General features: G+C 38.5%; 1 protein-coding gene across 2 annotated transcripts in view; it reads right to left on the bottom strand.

The window, feature by feature from the left end:
• Positions 1–104: 104 nt before the first annotated feature.
• The window catches only part of LOC133538924 (palmitoyltransferase ZDHHC5-A-like), a 31,908-nt gene continuing 18,301 nt past the window's right edge, over positions 105–13,711 (bottom strand). For both annotated transcript variants that reach the window (XM_061880845.1, XM_061880844.1), the window contains 5 exons: positions 13,196–13,322; positions 11,138–11,243; positions 10,821–10,930; positions 7,196–8,145; positions 105–3,769 (listed from right to left, as the gene is read on the bottom strand). In XM_061880845.1, the coding sequence (XP_061736829.1) occupies positions 3,736–3,769; positions 7,196–8,145; positions 10,821–10,930; positions 11,138–11,243; positions 13,196–13,322 (1,327 nt within the window). In that variant the 3' untranslated portion in view covers positions 105–3,735. The remainder of the gene's footprint in view (positions 3,770–7,195; positions 8,146–10,820; positions 10,931–11,137; positions 11,244–13,195; positions 13,323–13,711) is intronic.

Below are 13,711 nucleotides of genomic sequence, written 5' to 3'. Positions count from 1 at the left end.
TAAGACAAGGTTTTACAGAAATATCGACCTTGTCTGCTAGTGCACCATTTGTTTCTGTATAAAACTTCCAATTTTCTTTTTTCCAATCACCGACTTCTTCAAAGTCCAGTTTGGTCCATTTATTCATAATTCATATACACATGCTGTTGGTTGCACCATAAAAATATCTTCAAAACAATTTTAAAAAATGCACATTCAAAAATCACATTATTTTATACACACTTGGAATATTGACATCGAAGAATAGACAAAACATCTGGTTGAGTCAATTCAAGTTTTTACCGCCACAAAATGCCTTTTTCAAAGAACTGAATTGTCAAAAGTGAATATTGGCAGCAAAAAATGTCAGGAGAAGAGAAGTGCACCTACAATTACAAATGATAGGAGTTGACTCTCTAATATTACAATTTAACAGCTTTTTTAAAAATTATATTTCGATACATCTTTCATCATTTCCCTTAAAGGGCTATTCCACCCAATTAGTGCCGTTTGAATATTTTTAATAACATGCACATTAAAATTAACTATATATAAATGTTTTAATATAAATGATTTTAATTGAACTTGATCACTGGAAAAAAAAATAGCATTTGTTGCCTTTACCTGTTTCTTAAAATTAGTTTTACCATCATATATGCTCATTTTAAATACTATTTTTTACACCTTTTCTTAATAAAAAAAAAAAAAGACCTTTGAAAAATGTGTAATATTCCACAAGTCACATGATTCACAGGAAGTTGCTCATTTATTGTTTGTACATATTTCCTGTGTTTTTATTTTTTTTAAACTATGACTTAGGATTTAAAATAAGTTCTATTCCCTAAATAATTTTTTTAGGTTTATTTTTAAAATACAACTTTTAGTTGAATATATATATACATATATATATTTTTTTTTTACAATAAAATGCACATTAAAATTAAGTGTAAATAATTAAATTTTCATATTTTATAATATATATATATCATAAAATATGCAAATTAAATTCACACTTATTTTTAATATGTGTATATATATATATGTATGATAAAATATGCAAATTAAATTTACACTTAGTTTTAATGTGCATTTTATTGTAATATAAAATCGAATTTGAACACTGGAAAAAAAACATTTGTTGCCTATACTGGCTTCCTAAAATTAATTTTAATATCAAAGATGATCATTTTAAAAAGGTTAGTTTTACTTTTACACATTTATTTTCTTGATTCGGGCATCTGGTCAGGATGATCCTGGAATGCTTCCCTGATGAGGTGTTGAGGGCACATCCAACCACAGGGAAGACCCAGGACACATTGGGGGGGGACTATGTCTCCCAGCTGGCCTGAAGATCGCCCAGGAGGAGCTGGAACAAGCGTCTGGGGAAAGGAAAGTCTGGGCTTCTTTGCATAGTATTCTGTTTTTCTTTACCATTTACACAACATGCCAGCTTCATTGGTTTTGGCTTTTAAACACAAATTTAACTACTCCAAATGGGTTTTATTGGCACAAATCAGGAAACTTTTGTTTTATTTTGAAAAAAGGTTGTTAACTTGTTTGAGTAAAAGGAGGGAGTTGTTGGCAAAGGCATGGCATATAATAACATTTATGCTAACTGAATGTTGACACTGAGCACAGGAAAGACATTCAACTAAAAGTTGTATTGTAAAAATAAACCTCCAAAAATAGTTTCCACTTATGCGAGGTCGGGGCACGGGGGCAGCAGCCTATGAATGATTTGCTAATCCTTTTCAACCAATATTCAGTTGAATAGACTGCAAAGACAAGATATTTAACATTTGAACTGGAAAACATTGGTATTCTTTGCAAACATTAGCTTATTTAGAATTTGATGCCTGCAAACATGTTTCAAAAAGCTGGCACAAGTAGCAAAAAGACGGAGAACGTTGAGGAATACTCATCAGTAGAAGCATTTAAGTCTCACCTTAAAACCCATCTGTATACTCTAGCCTTTAAATAGACCTCCTTTTTAGACCAGTTGATCTGCCGCTTCTTTTCTTTCTCCTATGTCCCCCCCTCCCTTGTGGAGGGGGTCCGGTCCGATGACCATGGATGTCTGGCTGTCCAGAGTCGAGACCCAGGATGGACCGCTCGCCTGTATCGGTTGGGGACATCTCTACGCTGCTGATCCGCCTCCGCTTGAGATGGTTTCCTGTGGACGGGACTCTCGCTGCTGTCTTGGATCCGCTTGAACTGAACTCTCGCGGCTGTGTTGGAGCCACTATGGATTGAACTTTCACAGTATCATGTTAGACCCGCTCGCCATCTATTGCTTTCGGTCCCCTAGAGGGGGGGGGGGGTTGCCCACATCTGAGGTCCTCTCCAAGGTTTCTCATAGTCAGCATTGTCACTGGCGTCCCACTGGATGTGAATTCTCCCTGCCCACTGGGTGTGAGTTTTCCTTGCCCTTTTGTGGGTTCTTCCAAGGATGTTGTAGTCGTTATGATTTGTGCAGTCCTTTGAGACATTTGTGATTTGGGGCTATATAAATAAACATTGATTGATTGATTGATTGATTGATTGATCAAACACTTATTTGGAACATCCCACAGGTGAACAGGCTAATTGGGAACAGGTGGGTGCCATGATTGGGTATAAAAGCAGCTTCCATGAAATGGTCACAAACAAGGATGAGGCGGGGGTCACAACTTTGTGAACAAATGTGAGAGCAAATTGTCGGAACAGTTTTAGAACAACATTTCTCAGCCTGCTATTGCAAGGAATTTAGGGATTTCACCATCTACCGTCCGTAATATCATCAAAAGGTTCAGAGAATCTGGAAAAATCACTGCACGTAAGCGGCTAAGCCCGTGACTTATACCTCAGGCGGTACGGCATGAAAACCCCATATCAGTGTGTAAATCACCACATGGGCTCAGGAACACTTAAAAAAAACCCACTGTTGGTCGCTACATCTGTAAGTGCAAGTTAAAACTCTACTATGCAAGGCGAAAGCCATTTATCAACAACACCCAGAAACGAGACAGGCATCGCTGGGTCTGGACTCATCGAATATGGACTGATGCAAAGTGTATAAGTGTTCTGTGGTCTGACGAGTCCACATTTCAAATTGTTTTTGGAAACTGTGGACGTTGTGTCCTCTGGAACAAAGGGTACAGTCTATTCAATTGAATATAAAAGGTGAAAAGGATTTGTCGAATCATTGAATTCTGTTTTTATTTACGAATTACACAACGTGCCAACTTCACTGATTTGAATTGAAGTTGGAGAGTTACAACGAGCTAATGGCACTGATTGGGTGGAATTATTCTCTGTTATTATGGGATGTATTTGGTTTCTTTCAAATAGGCTTTTGACGATGAATGATTGCAAAACAGGTTCTTGTCTGGAGTGCGAATAGTGACCATTAATGTTGGGCAGAAACAACCAAACAAGAGTAGTTTTAGCAATAAAGTGCTGTACTTCTCATACTAATACACAACAAGTCAGTTGCGGGTCCTGCCTGCTCAAATTAGCATTTTTTAAAACTAAAACCCAAACAACTGTGGTGCTATTCAGTCCACGCTGTACATTAACACCACTTCACAAGTTATTAACAGCCAATCAGAAAGCTGGGATTGACAGGTTTCCTTTCACACCCTGAAGATGGCGCTGCCAACAAGACAGAAATGTCACAGGTGATACCTGACCACTCCCTTGCTGAGCGAAGATCCGCCGCACCGCGCGACGTGTTGATTGGGAGAGAAAGGATAAGAAAATGGCCGACTTCCATTTTCAACTTAGCAGTTCTGTTTGGTCCAACTCAACCCTGAATAGACAAGAAAAAACAAAATACTATTTGCAATCCTATTTGGTGTTGAAGATGCTGACATGCACACGACATGACAATGTTCACATTAGGGATTCAAGCTGCAGATTCCAATCACCCATGGGTGAAATGGGCCGATACGTATTTTCAATGTATTTATGGTGCAGTTGAACAATATCAGCACAATACTCAACTACTTTATTTTGTTCAATCCTAGATGAGCTGTGACTTAAAGTTGAATGGCTTTTTAGATACACAGATGATTGAAATCTAAGTCATTGCAGGGCTGGGCGATAAATCAAATATATTAGATATATCACAGGTTTGTCTATGTGCGATATAGAAAATGACTATACTGTGATATTCGAGTATACGTTCTCACGCAGTTGCTGTTAGTTGCGGGCATTACACTATATGCGTTTTTCACCGTTTGTCTCTCCTCACAGAGACGTAAAACAAGCGCACCTTCTTATATACGTCACATACTGTCACGCGTGCAACGTCATGCACCCTCACGGAGCAGAGGTAGCGACGTTAGCTCTCCCGTCCAAAGGCAAAACCTAGTAACTCATTTCTAGCTGATTTTGAGAAAACAAAGGAAAACCAATCTCTTGATGCTGTCTTACAAAGATCTACAAAGTCATCAACCGTATAGATTTTTTTTGGAGCTTTCATTTTCTTGCCGATTGAGCCATGGATTGAATCTGCTCTCATGAAAGTGTGCCCTCTCTCCAGATATTTTATCACAATCTCGGGTGGGCCCCATTCTGCTTTTGCACATTGGGCAAGAGCCGTTTACAGCGTCCAGTTTTTATTTTGACCTCCACAGTTATCTGCCCAAAAGAGTATGCAAGGGGAAGAATCAAGAACAATACATTTAATGAAGGTGCTTGCAACGTCCTGGGCCAATCTTCCAAATATCCCCTCGTGCCATAATATCACATAATCAGGTTGACCGTCGGCCCCCATTCGTGCAAATGTCTCATTAAAGACAATAAGGAGACTGACAAAGAATCTCCGATTGGTCCCTTGAGATACTAGGTTTTTCTGTTGTATCTACGCGGTTATGTGGTAGTTGCTAGGTCCTGCCATGCTCGTAACAGCTTACTTACGGAACAAATTACAATATCGCATACACTAATGTAAAGCATATCACCTAGGAACTCGAAAATTATTATCAGCTCAGTTTTGACCAAAATTGAGTTACTGGGTTTTGGCTTTGGACGGGAGAGCTGTGATGCTAGCAGTGCGGTGCAAGTGGTAATATGAGAGAGAGAAGGTGCCAATCTGGTAACAAATGGAGGAAAAAATAATTCCTAAGTAAAATAGAGGGGTCCATCGTCCGGCGGTGGTTTGGCTTCCATATGGAAAGATGTTGAACAGATAACCGCAATATGTCAAGTATACGGCAAAAGCGTTGTTGCAAAAAGTAGCAGCACTGCTAATTTGTAGCATCATTTGAAAAGTACCCCACAAGAGAATGAAGATTGCTTGAAACTCTGCATGTCAACATCTCAACAATATGCCAAAGCAACCATTTCCAGATCAGCACCGTATGAAAAAAATAGTCAACAACAGAAGGAGATAACGTCCGCAGTAAGCGAAGGACATACACTATTTGATTTCCTATTATGCAGCTCCTTTTTATTTGACAGTTATTGCAAAAACTTGTGACATCATGCACAAAAGTGCATTTTATTTGTTTTTAACTATTGCAGTGATGTTCTGTACAATAAGTGCACTTTAAATTAATGTTGTTTTGATATGTCATTTTAGTGACATTATGCACAAAAGCGCACTAATAGCTTGTTTTAAAAATCAATCTTAAATTTTCTGTTTTTGAAATGATATGAATGTTTGTGCCACTGCTTGATAACTGTTAATACAGTTTTGATAAATTGACTTAGTTGTGATTTCCCTCTCTGCATGAAAGTATTTAATAATGCCTTATGAACAAGAATGTTTTAATGTAGACACATACAGTAAAATCCTTATACCACTGTGATTATATGCATCAAGTGTTAATTCAAGGCTAAGGCAAAATAGAGATATATGTATCGTGTATCATGACATGGCCTAAAAATAGAGATATTAATAAAAGGCCATATCGCCCAGCCCGAGGTCATTGTGTTCTTTTTGGTGGTTTTGAAACTAATTTTTTCCTCAGAATTTTCAAGTAACTTGAAGTGTTTTGTCAAGAAGATTATTATTATGTACAATTTCAAAAAGTGTTGTCCTGTTTTGACCTGAAGTAAAACTAAGAAAAAAGTTACGTCATGATTTTACTTGTCCGGTCCACGTGGAATTAGAGTTTTCTCCATGCGGCCCCAGAGCTAAAATTAGTTCAACACCCCTGGATTAGTTGATTGAAGAGCTTACTTCCGCAGCTAGCAGGTCTACAACAGGGGAGTCAAACTCATTTTAGCTCAGCGGCCGCATGGAGGAAATTCTGTGCACACGCGGGCCGGACTTTTAAAATCCTGGCATTTAAAACTACAAAATAAAGACAACTTCAGATGGTTTTCTTTGTCTTAATTTGGCCAAAAATAGAACATACGCATTCCAAAAATATTACAATAAAAATATAGAAAAAAATACCAGCAGCGGTAAAGTTTAGATCCATGAAGGAAAGAAGAAAGTGAATGAATACATTTACATATACATAAAAATGTGTTTTTTTGTATTATTTTTTTTTATGAATCAAGTAATGTTTGACAACCTTTTTCCAAAAAATAATATAGAATGTGAGATATAACAGGATAGTGCATACATTTATCATTTGTATTCAAAACGATTACAAAAAAGTGGGACCCCAAAGATTTACTGTGGCACCCTAATTCTATGACTTGATGGGGTCCCTGGACCCCATTATAAAAATTCCTAGCGCCAACACTGATGGAATATTGGTGCGTGCAAAACAGCAGCAGGTGGCTGTGGCCTGTTTAATACTAACCAAATATCATCCGGGGGCCATAGCTCATTCATTGACTTTGACACATAAGGTCTATGACGATGACTTTGGCTTTGTTTGAGCAACCGTTTTACTGCTGTGTAAAAAGCAATCAAAGGTCTTTACAAATATCTTATTTTACAGCGTAAATATCTGCGTCTTTATGTAAAAATATTTTTGTCTTCTAAAATTTGGTGGTTCCGGCTTAAATACATGTACCCAAAATACGGTTATTTTGGCAGAAAATGTTGTAAAATATGCTTTAAAATTATTTTAGGGATCAGACATGTGGTAAAGCCGCAATATTTGAAGCACAACGTGGCGAGGAATGATCACAATTTTCAGACTTTTCAGAAAGCAAAGGGACTAGAAGAAGGAACTCACAGGGAATCTGCCATGGCAAGGAAGAAGAAAAAGAAAAAGAAAAGTCAATGTCATCAGTTTAAAGTGCTGACATGACATAATCGTCTACTCACTTTGGTGCTGCTGCCCCCCCCATGGTCCCTCCGCTTCCTCCCGCTGGTCCGGCTGCATTCGCCCCAGCTGCCGATGAAGCCTTTCGGATAAGCCGGTACTGCATTTCGGCTGCGGCAGCGCTCGAGTAAGACAAGGACTTGCCGAGAGGCGGCGGGTGTGATGAGATGGAGGGGTAATTTGTGGAAGATGATGATGGGGGAGTGTCTGTGGAGCGAGTGCGGTGTGGGAAGGCGTGGTGGGGCAGGTGAGGCGCCATGTAGCGAGATGAGGCATGGTGATGATGGTGATGGTGGTGATGGTGGTGGTGCGGAGGATGTGGCACAGGAGGAGGCACAGACGCTTGACAGACAGGAAGTGGGTGAACATTTCTGTGAGGGTCCACCATATGACGCTCCCTCTCGGGGGAGTAGCAGGTGGAGGAGGTGGAGCGATGGAGGAGGGCGTGATGGCGCTGAGGAGACTGAGAATGCACGTCCACATCTCTGCGGTGCGAAGACACGAAGGACGACACATAGCCGCCGCCTCCCGCCGGACAAACCTCCCCCGCGGCCATTAAGCTGTCACATGACAGGCTGCCGTTAGGTGCGGGGTGATGAGGGGGAGGCGTGTGATTGGCTAAGCTCTTGAAGCTGCTGGAGGTAGTGTTGGATTCTGAGATGTGGGCAGCGCCTGCTGAGATGTGCATGGAGCAGGAGGACTGAGAGACCACTCCTGATAGGACGGTAGGGTCGGGAAATGAAGGGTAGGAGCGGCCGGCCAGAGAGTAGGCGGGCGCGCCTGCCTCGATGCCATCTTTTCTCTCGCCATCAGTGCCTCCTTTGACAGACGAGCTGTCCCTGCTGTCCAGACTCGGCTGGGAGCGGAACCCAGGCTGCTGGCTGGCCTGAACCAGGGAGGAGGTGGAGGAGGAAGAATCCCGACTGCTGTTGGCTCGCTCTCTCTGACTCAACTGGACCACCAAGAGAGAAAAACACTTTTTTATTATTTTCACAACACTTTTTAAATGAAACGTAACACTTTAGAGTTTTACAAATGCTAACTTTTCAAGAATATTTTAAATGCTTGACTTATAAACTCATGAAGTCACTAAGTGACCTATTTTGGAGTGGTGGTCATGTGACCATACCAGGATATAATTTACCCAAAATTGCAGTGTCACATAAGTTACAGTCGTGGTCAAAAGTATAGATGGATGGATAATCCGTCAGATGGATAGATTATCTATCAAACAGATGGATAGATCTTGATTGATTCCTTAAGGAGAGTTCATTCAGGAAAATTAAACTTGTAAAGAACATAATTTCATGGCTGTCTTGAGTTTCCAATCATTTCTACAACTCTTATTTTTGAAGTTCATTGATGGGTATTGTGGCCAAACAGCTAAATTTTTGTTTCATCTGACATCACATGGACAAAGATAATACCTTCTGGAGGAAAGTTCTGTGGTCAGATGAAACAAAAATTTAGCTGTTTTGCCACAATATCCAGCAATATGTCTGGAGGAGAAAAGGTGAGGCCTTTAATCCATAGAACCCAAATCCTACTGTCAAGCATGGTGGTGGTGAAAGTATTATGCTCTGGGCCTGTTTTGCTGCCATTGGAACTGGTGCTTTAAATAGGACAACGAAAAAGGAGGTTTATCTCCAAATTCTTCAGGACAACCTAAAATCATCAGCCTTGGGTCTTGGGCACAGTTGGGTGTTCAGGACAATGACCCCAAACACACGTCAAAAGTGGTAAAAGAATGGCTAGATCAGGCTAGAATTAAGGTTTTAAAATGGCCTTCCCAAAGTCCTTACTTAAATGTGTGGACAATGCTGAAGAAACAAGTCCATGTCGGAAAACCAACAAATTTAGCTGAACTGCACCAATTTTTGTGCATGGTGGTCAAAAATTCAACCAGAAGCTTGTGGGTGGCTACCAACAGCGCCTTATTGCAGTGAAACTTGTCAAGGGACATACGTATAACCAAATATTAACATTGCTGTATGGATACTTTTGACCCAGCAGATTTAGTCACATTTTCAGTAGACCCATAATAAATTCATAAAAGAACCAAACTTCATGAATGTTTTTTGTGAAAAAGAAGTATGTGCTCCAATCACACCATCACAAAAAATAAGTAATAATTTTACTAATATTAAGTTTGTTAATGTGTCTGCAAAGATTCCACTCCTGATATAACATGTGCTAAAAAAAACTCTGCAGAGACACTTTGTGTTCTTTTTGTCTGTGGATAAAAAAAACCATTTTGTTCCTGACATAATTATTAAACTTGTTTTATGTGTTGGTACACATTATTATACATTAGCTGAATTTAAATTGCACTTTATGTATTTTAATTTAATATAAACTACAGTATTTGGGTTTTAAAAACAATTCCACAATCTTGGTCACTGTTTTCCAAAGCACAGGTGAAAAGCACTGATGTATAAAAGCAATTACAAAATACAAAAAATTCATCATTTGACAGTGTTGTTTAAAAAAGGTTAACTTGAAATAAAATTCTTATAGTATTCACTACACTAATTACACTGTTAACTGCAGAATGTTTTTGATGTCAAGCAAAAAAACTAAAAAAGTTGTTCTCTTTGCACCCACAAAACGTACCGAAAAATAAGCAAAACCGTGGCTCTAAAAGTGACGTACAGACCGTAGTGTTGGTTACCTGTACTGTTTCCCCTCTAGTAAACACAATCATAAATATGAAGAAAATGACAGTTATCAGCTGTTAGAAAACATTACCTCAATCAAACATGATGGAAATGTTTGTTACAAGATACTGTAGTAGTAAACCGTAAGGATGCAGTACCCGGTATAAACCTATACGGGACAATCAGCTTTAATTAAAAAAAAAAAAAAATTGTGATATTAATCACAATATAGCCTAGCCCTATGTGGCCGTACTTATTTAGACACAAACTCGCTAGCGTGTCTACCTGGTTGATCCCGCCAGTAGCATATGTTTGTCACAAAGATTAAGCCATGCAAGTGCAAACAAGTTTAACAGTGAAAAACACAAAAAAGGCACGCTAACATTGTTTTCATCTGATCTTGGCATGTGCATAATAACCTAGACGTGCAACATCCATCCATCCATTCATCCATCCATTTTCTACCGCTTGTCCCTAACATGCAGTGACATAAATTAAATGACTTTTAAATAAATTACTTTTTGCAGAATCTGACTCGATCAGAGGTGTACGTAATGTTGTGGCCAGTTGAATTTATATAAATGTTTATTTGGTGTATTTTTGACCCTGTCTGGAAAATAAATAGCGGTGACGACTTCAAGATATTTAAATAGTCTACATTTCCAAAAGATAAGTTGTCCGTTTGCAATCCGGGAATGCCTCCACTATCAAAAATCTTGAAGAAAAAAAAAGGTCATAAAATTGACTGTGTAGGAAAATGTACGCAACATTCACACCAAAGTCTATCCAACATATATTACAAATAAAGTGTTTTCAATGTAGATTCCATTCATCATAGATCCCCTTCAAAACAAACTAGGAAAATATAGCTAACTAGCCTTTAACCTCAAAACTGCTATAGAAAATCTGATTCAACATATTTGTCACAATAGCAAAAATGCTATTAAGATATTGGCCAAGTGTGCATTACCTGGTTTGCATACGCGTGGGTGAGGGGTGTGTGGTTCTTTCCAGGGCTGTAGGAGGGTCTGTATTTATACATCGTGGGGGTGGGAGGTACTTTGTTTACTAGATTGTAATCTGAAGAGAAATTATGAAAAAAGATTTGCTGACTACACCATAGAAACATTTGCACTGTTTTTCATAAACAATTTTTTTAGGGCAGCAACACTACCAAAGTGCCCTGATACAAGGCATTAAATTACTCATACTTGTGTACAAATGATATACTGTCATAGGAATATGATACAAATTCAGTGTGTAGAACAACAACGCTGACATCATTACCGTGCGTGTTCCGCCTGCTGATGCCAAGGTAGTGAAGGTCTGGTTTGGGAGGTGGAGGCTCAGCGTCACATGACTGGCTTTCTTGCATATCCAGACTGGACTTGGACTGGAACAATGTGATCATAATAACAACATGCTCATTATCAACCACGTTGGGTGGTAATTAGACACAAAGAGGAGACAAACATGGGGATGTATTGTGGGAAGTCATGTTTTTGGGTTTCAAATGTGTTTGATAGCACATAGCATGTTATTGTTTAGATCTTAACTAAATGTATTGTGATGACTCCTCCACAGTTACAGCTGGGGTGCACATGTGCATGTTTGGAAGGGTTTGTTTCAATTGTTTACATTTTAACACCAAATCAGTACAATGTAAACAGTACCAGTAATTCAACAGTGCCTGAGCTAGTACTTAAAAAATGGAAAACTAGTAATTAAAAAAATGTGAAAGTCTTTTGAAGTGAATTTTATTTATATGGCGCTTTTCTCTAGTGACTCAAAGCACTGTTACATAGTGAAACCTAACATCTAAGTTACATTTAAACCAATGTGGGTGTCACTGCGAGCAGGTGGGTAAAGTGTCTTGCCCAAAGAAACAACGGCAGTGACTAGGATGGCGGAAGCGAGGATCGAATCTGCAACCCTCAAGTTGCTGGCACGGCCACTCTCCAAACCGAGCTATACCGCCCCACTTCATTTATATAAATTAAACAACTAGGGAAAACATTCAAAACAAAACATTTGAAAATTCTCAACCAATTGTTAAATATTGCAGTAATACAGAAAGTCGAGAATATGCGGAAAACCACTTGCTTGCCTTGCTTTTTCTTCGCTGACAGCCATAATACTAAAAGAAACAAGCAAACACACTGAATGTGTTATTGTCTGTGCAATGGCGCCATCTTTTGGACAATGTTAATCATTGCAGGTTCTGCATTGCCCTTTTGTTTAGACTTTCAACCACAAGTAGTTGTACTTTGGTGTTCTAGCTATCCATAGCGTCCTTACTTGTATGGATTCGTCATTCAACAATCAAGCACCATTTGTAAGTTTTTCAATATAACTTAAACAATTCTTGCTTACTACTCTGTCCTATATGTGATGTCTGTAGGAGTAATTTAATGCATATCTGTGCATGCTATCGTAATGTAATCAAACACATGGTTAGCATTAACAAATATGCTAACACGCATTATAAACTTAAAATAGCATTCTTAATGTATTCAAGCACGTCTGGTTAGCATTAACAAATATGCTAACACGCATTATTAACTTACAATAGCATTCTTTTTGTGTTGTTTCAGTTTTGTAAATTCACCAAAACATCACCGTGGAGTTATTGAGTCTGTTTAGCTGATTGGAGAGCTGGTTTGTGCAGCTAGTGGGTCCATGACGATAACTTCCATTTTGTTTGAACAGCCCTTTTACAGCCATATTACAAGCACAGTATGGAAACAATTAAGGTATGTAAATAAACATTTATAATATATATATATATATATATATATATATATATCTTGATTGGATTATCCAGAGAATAGTGCTGGATACCGAGGAAGAGCGCAATATGTAGGTGTGGGAAAAATCACAAGACTACTTCATCTCTACAGAACTGTTTCATGAGGGGTTCCCTCAATCATTAGGATGATCTCCTGATGATTGAGGGAACCCCTCATGAAACAGTTCTATAGAGATGAAGTAGGCTTGTGATTTTTCCCACACCTACCTACATATACATATACATATATATATACATACATATATATATATATATATATATATATATATATATATATATATATATATATATATATATATATATATATATATATATATATATGTGTCTTATAGTCCAGAGCAGCTAAAATATGGAAAAATATTTTATTCATTTGTAAAAATTATGTACATTAAAGATTTGAAAGCAATTTATGCCTTTTTCAAACTCTGTCAATTCCACTCGTTGGCACAGGTTAGTGGCAAAACAGGAAGCGTACCAGCATACAATAATGGGCAACTTAACTGCATGACAGTTCAACTTCAATGAACCTATCTCACCCGATGAAGATTTCCTCTAAGGCCATTGTCCAGGATCTTAGCTGTGAGCAGAGTGTCAGAGAGCTGTGGCTGCAGAAATGGAGGCTGGACACACACCCTTGGCACACACTTCTTTCTGGTCAAATACCTGCACAAGATACCAAAGATTGTCATTCGTTGACCAAATTGTAGTTCACAAAAAAAAGCATGGGAAGGGTGGGGAACTTTTTTTATCACAAATGTGTCCTGTGAATAAACGTTCGACCGGAACTCTCTAATAACTAAAGTTCAATTATGTAAACTCATACTGGTAGTTTTTAGCGCTTCCAGAGCAAAATATAAGTTAGAACTTTACGCTACTTTATATTAGAAATGGCAAGAGCGGAGGATAAATGTGATACAACAAGAAGATAGAGAAAAAGAAGAAGCTTGTCGACTCTGGTATCAGTGGCGGACGAGCGCAAATTTTCAGGACTTATGCAGATCCCATATATACATCAGTAGGTACCAGAAGCTAAGAAAAGTTAGTTTTGCATA

Source organism: Nerophis ophidion, linkage group LG20 (genome assembly GCF_033978795.1).
Source record: "Nerophis ophidion isolate RoL-2023_Sa linkage group LG20, RoL_Noph_v1.0, whole genome shotgun sequence".
Taxonomy (NCBI): Eukaryota; Metazoa; Chordata; class Actinopteri; order Syngnathiformes; family Syngnathidae; genus Nerophis; species Nerophis ophidion.
The sequence above is the reverse complement of the archived record's forward strand: the minus strand, read 5'-3'. Positions and strand labels throughout refer to the sequence as shown.